At 47.8% G+C, this 6000-nt stretch overlaps 1 protein-coding gene across 1 annotated transcript in view; it reads left to right on the top strand.

Annotated features, from left to right (window-relative positions):
• The window catches only part of LOC144824343 (stereocilin-like), a 107988-nt gene extending 104660 nt beyond the window's left edge, over window positions 1–3328 (top strand). Inside the window, exons 12-13 of the mRNA XM_078683460.1 lie at window positions 3038–3104; window positions 3323–3328. Of these exons, the coding sequence (XP_078539586.1) occupies window positions 3038–3104; window positions 3323–3328 (73 nt within the window). The remainder of the gene's footprint in view (window positions 1–3037; window positions 3105–3322) is intronic.
• The last annotated feature ends 2672 nt before the right edge of the window (window positions 3329–6000 follow it).

Raw genomic sequence — 6000 nt, forward strand, 5'->3', positions numbered from 1 at the left:
ACAGTCATTACTTAAACACCCAAACAAAACTAAAATATGCAAGGTAATTAATTTGAGTAACCAAAGCTCAAACCCAAGTACCAACCAAATCACTAACCAACAGGGGTCAGGAACCGGCCAGCAATTGGTCAACTCGGCATTTGCCTTTGATATCAGCTACCTGCCCACCTGGTCAGTCATGAGGTCGGGCAGAGTAAGAAGGTACTTTACAAAGCCAACCCCAAAACGGAATAAAAGGGAGGCTGTATTAAAAGACAGCGGTAACACAGCAGCCTTAAACAAAGATATCATTGAAACAACTGACATCAAGGGCAACGACGATGTCAAAAACACTAACAAAAGCACCTGCAAAGACATCAGCTCCTGTTTGACCATTGGCATGGAAGCTAGTAAACACAGCAGCGTAGCAGTCACATAAGGACCAAAAAATGCAAACCAACCAAACAACATACTTAAGAGGGACAAAAGAGACAGAATAGAAAAACGTATAAACATAGAGGGAGAGCCCTCTAGAAAAATCTCAAACTCCTACCAGCCATAATTTTACACCAAATTTGCTTTTTTAAAAGACCCTGGAAAATCAATCTACACAAAAAATGAGAACATAGAAAGCTTACAACCCCCATTGCAGGCCGGGAGAATAGAATATCCATTACTCCAAACATTGAGAACACCAAGAACCCTAAAGGTCACAGTTGCTTACATACATGTGGATAACAGTAACAGAGCGTTCACCAAAAGCTGGCCAAAAAGCCAAGTGGGGGATAGAGTCGTAGGAGGAAAAACGGCTGAATGGGTTGTGGGAGTCAGCAGCCTGATAGACAACCCATTAAAAAGCCAACAAGACTAGGAAACAACACCCTGCGGGGTTAATAGGGAGACGGCTATAGAACCTGCAAGCACTCCAGAACATCAGGGATCTAATGATTGGGGGGACAAGTCATCACCCCCCCCACTATCCCCCCCCACCAGCCGTCAAAAACGCATTTGCTACAGGAGGACTCGCGCACCACAGATAGAGATATGACCTTTCTCGCATCCCAAGAATGGGAGGATCTAGTGGCTTAATACAACTTAAAACTCACCAAAAATCTTCATGTAGAGGAACATACCAGCATGCACGGAGACGGTAGCACAGGCCCGTCAGATACATTTTGGGCAACTTTATTGAATACTATTCAACTGTCCGCAACAGCATTGCAATATCAATCCGATAAATTAGATATGCAGTTACCAGTCCTTCACACACTAGCGGAATTCACCTCTGGGATAGAGAGGAAACTTAAATGGGCCCATTAAAAGGGGACAAGAATAAGCACAATTCACCGAATTTGTAAGAACTGACTGCATCTGTGCCCCAGTAATAGAGAAGTGATCAACGCTACCGACAATGTTAGGGAACCTCCTGGCTGACTTGAAGCTAAATACAACACCACACCCAACAATTAAAGTCAACGTAGGAAGCCCTGCCTTAAGCATCTTTTAATTGTTTTTTTTTTATTGAGTTTTTATACCAGCAGATAGGCAATGAAAACTAAATACAAAAATAAAAAGACTGTAGCTTCATAAAGTATAAAGCGACCACAGCAAAGTACACAGTGAAACATACATTAATATAAACTGCAGAGTCATTACTGCCCCAGCCATTTCTCGATTGGTAATCACATTTTGCCCCCAAACATTTTCCTTCTAATACCCTTTAGTTTATACAAAGAGGATTCCAGATAATATATAGATACCAGTTTAGCTTGCCATTTTACAAAGTCTGGTGGTTCCGGGTCTATCCATTGTGAAGTAATACAAAATCTACATACAGACATGGTTACAAAAAGAAAGGCTTCTTCTGCTACCAACCTTTTATAGGCTGAGCTCTCTTCTACACCGAATATGACCAATTGTGCAGTTAGTTTTACCCCAATGCCCAAACTGTCCATAAAAAATCTCTCAATTTCTGAAATAAATTTAGAAAGTTTTGGACAAAGAAAAAAAACATGAATCGTATCTGCAGCAGCTAAGTTGCAACGGCTACATTTGGTCCCCCGTCCAGACTTCCATTTTATTAATTTGGCTGGCGTATAATACCAATCGAACACCGACATATAATGTTGGGATTGGAGAGAGCCATTTAATAATACGCTATTAGCTATCTCTAAACTTCTTTCTAACATAGTTCTCTCTACACCCAAATTAACTTGCCATTTCTTCTCTATAGCCAAAAGATCATCTTCCTCCGTTGCCGAAAGAAGTTGATACAGAGGACCCATTTTTAGCCTTCTTTTGATTGCTTCAATAATCACTATTTTATCTAAGAAAAGCATATTATTTGACAACTTCTCTTCGCAAAAACTTCAGAGCTAAAGATATTTTAAAAAGTCTGCATGTTGTAATTTGAACTTATCCGATAAAAATTCAAAGGAAACAAAGCTATTCCCCTGAAACAGATCACCCAAGACCCGTACACCCTGCATTTCCCATCTTGCCATCACCCGGTCTTTAAAGATTTCAGGGAGAATAGGGCAGTTGTAGAATGGTGTATGCGATGTTAACTTAGTTAGAATTCCAAATTTCTTCTTCATTGCCCTCCAGACAAAGCAAGCCGTATAAAATATTTTAAATTTGGTCTTTTCGTAATAACTTGGTTCCACAATTCTATTCAAACATTGTTTAGCCTGCTGACCCAAGAGCATTTCGTAAATGGAAGGGGCTGAGAATTCTTCAGTAGGATCCTCTGGTAAAAGCAATATCCCCATATGTTGAAATAATGCTATCCAGTGATAAAATTGGAAATTGGGAATACCCCAGCCTCCTCTCTCCCTTGGTAGTGTGCATTTTTTGAAAGATCGTCTTGCTCGGTGGTATCCCCATAAAAATCTTGAGCACATTCTATGTATTCGAGCAAAATAATGAGAGGGTATTAAGAAAGGAATAGCACGAAAAATTTATAAGAATTTTGGAAATATTAGCATTTTCAGTATATTAGAGCATCCGGCCAACGAGAAATTTAAATTATCTAATCTCTCTAATGTTTTATTTGAAGCATCAATTATTGGATCAAGATTGGCTGCAATGATATTGTCTACGTTAGCCATCAGTTTTACACCAAGGTATGTGGCCTCTTGATCACAATTGATATTTTCTGGTCGGCCTGCTACAGAGTGTATAATTTGGGTCTTGGCAACATTTAGTTTATACACAGAAATCCGGCCAAACATTGTTGCAGCTTCTATAATAATTGGAAGGGAACTTGCAATATCGTTAGACACTACTGCTATATCATCTGCGTAAGCGCAGATTTTGATTTCATAATTTTGAATTTGGACAGGTTTAATTGCAAAGTTTTTCTCTAATGCCAAAATAAAAGGATCTAGGGGGCGTGGCTTAGCAAGCGGCAATGGCGGTCGCAGCTTACTAGAGCTCCCGCTTGCCCGCGACATATCCGCTCATTTATCCTGATCCCCGAGCCTCTACATCACACCCAGAGTGAGGCGATAACTGCTGTGAGTGCCTGAATTCCTCCGGTGGGGTCGGCGGTGCCCCGGGCACCTTGAACGCGACCGGGAGACAGCGAGGAAAGGGGACTCGATTTTGGCGCACCTGAAGTGGGGGACGCCAGTGTGGCGTGACCGCCCCGTAGCTTGTCTGGCACCGAGATAGCCCAGCGGGACGCAAAATAGTCGGCGCATTCCCTCGAGAGCCCAGCGGGACGATTGAAGCTCTGAAGGGGTGTGAGCTCGTCCTGCTAAACGTTGCGGCCTGGTGGAACCAGCGAGGCCGGGGGCCTCGAGTTTCGCGACCCCCGCCCGGGGCACGCTGTGGATTGCGGCCGCCTCCGGGGCCGGACGAGGCCTCAGCGCCGTGATTGGCGGGGAACCTCCTTGCTGCCCCTGCACAAAGGACGGCCCGGAGCACAGTGGGACGACGGTCTGTGGGCCCTGTAGCAGCCGACGAATCGTGAGTACCCGCGTCTGGGCCCCAGACGTCCATGGCGGTAGCAGCCGGACCTATCACACGTGGGGAGTGCACCACGGCTCGACTAGTGCAATAAAGGACTTGTGGGCTGCTGGTGGTGTGTGGGCCTGCCTTGACCTGCCTTAGCTGGGACACGAGACCAGAAACACGGGGGAACACACCCGGCGGTGGGAGCGGTCGGTTGAGTGAGTCCCTGCTGGGCTGCACAGACGAGATAAGGGACCCCATATTGTCATACCTGTGTTGACAGTTGGTGGCCCGTTGGTGGTTGGTAATCATGACCCGAGGAGGAGGTGGTGGTACAACCAAGCAGCCGACCATAGATAAATACACGGGACCCACTGGAGCCCCCGGCCCCTCGGGTGGGGGACAACAACAACCCCCCCCAGGGGGGGGCCGGACAATGCAGCTATTATGGCCGCCATCACCCAGTCCAGGGATATGCTGGACGCCAAAATAGGCGCAGTTGGTGTTGATGTTACTTTGATCCGCCAAGATCTCCGGAACGCTGTAGCGCGGATTACCGAAGCGGAATCCAGGATCTCGGTGGTGGAGGATGATATGGGCTCCTTAAAGAAACGACTGGCAGCAGTGGAATCTGTGCAGAAGAATCTGGCGCTTAGGGCTGAGGATGCGGAAGGACGTGCTCGTCGTAACAACCTCCGATTCATTGGTTTTCCGGAACGTTGTGAGAAGGGGAACATGGAACAGTTTCTTGCTCAGTGGCTGCAGAGCTGGATGCCTCCGGAGGCCCTGTCCAACTGCTTCATCATTGAACGTGCACATCGCGCCTTGACCCAGAGGCCGCCGGAGGGCGAACGGCCCAGGGCGGTGATAGCGAGACTGTTGAATTATCACGACCGAGATGCCATTCTGCAGGAAGCAAGGACCAGGGATGCCCTCCTTTATGAAAATCGGAAAGATCATGATCTTCCCATACTATACTAAGCTTGTGCAGCAGAGGCGACAGTCCTTCATGGATGCTAAGGCGAAACTGCGGGGATTGAAACTCCAATACTCGTTGCTGTACTCGGCTCGCCTGAGGGTGATCTTTCAGTCCAAAACGTTGTTCTTTGATTCTCCGGAAGATCTATTTAAGTGGACGGATGAAACAGTGGCGCTCAGGCCACATGCTCAGCCGGGACTGAATCCGGGATCTTCGAGGGGGTCGTCGCAGGAACGAGGAGATCGACCGCCCAAGAGTAGGAAGAATCGGAGATCCCGATCACGGAAGCGGTCGGCCTCTGTCTCTGATGCACAGGAAAGTGGCAGACCTGAAGACTCGGACCATTCTGGGAAATGACACTGATGAACTCAGGTACTCTGTGTTCCCTGTATGATGGTGTGGCTCCCGGGGATTGGAGAAGTGGCGGCTATGGCCCGGTACACTGGATGCTTATTTGATGCCTCAGCGTCATCTCGAGACTGTGTTCTTGGACTAGAGTGGGGTGGTGGGAATGGCTCGGAGATCACAGATTGGGGGCAGTCCCTCTCCTACGTTAGTGGGATTTGTTTGGGGGGGGGTGGCGATAACTGGGTTTCCGGGAGTTGGGATCCATTGGCATGGTTGGTCTTAGGCCCTCTGTTTTGGGCTTGAGATTGCCCATGCCGCGACAGATGCTTCATGGTTTTGTGAGGTATAGGGGGGGGGAGTTGGGAGGTGTGGGTAGTGGGTACAGTGTTGGTTGAGGCGGGGGGAGTTTGGGGGATGTGGGAGGGAACAGCTGTTGTTTTTCTTGAAGTTATCGAGAGTTGGGGCCGAAGGGGGGGTTGCACGTGTTTTATGTGTGGATACTGATGTTGATGCGTGGTGGGTGGTGTGGGCGCAGAGGGCCTCCATGGCGGGTTCCACCTGACTATGGCTGATATGGCACACAGACTCCCAGTGGAGTCTCTACGAGTGGTTACATGGAATGTCAGGGGGATGCTGGACAAGGTGAAACGTGGGGCGGTCCTCCGCTGGGGAAAGAGAACCGCCGCAGATGTGCTCCTACTTCAGGAGACTCATATGATGGGGTCGAGGGTGCTCAG

Source organism: Lissotriton helveticus, chromosome 3_1, assembly GCF_964261635.1.
Source record: "Lissotriton helveticus chromosome 3_1, aLisHel1.1, whole genome shotgun sequence".
Lineage (NCBI taxonomy): Eukaryota > Metazoa > Chordata > Amphibia > Caudata > Salamandridae > Lissotriton > Lissotriton helveticus.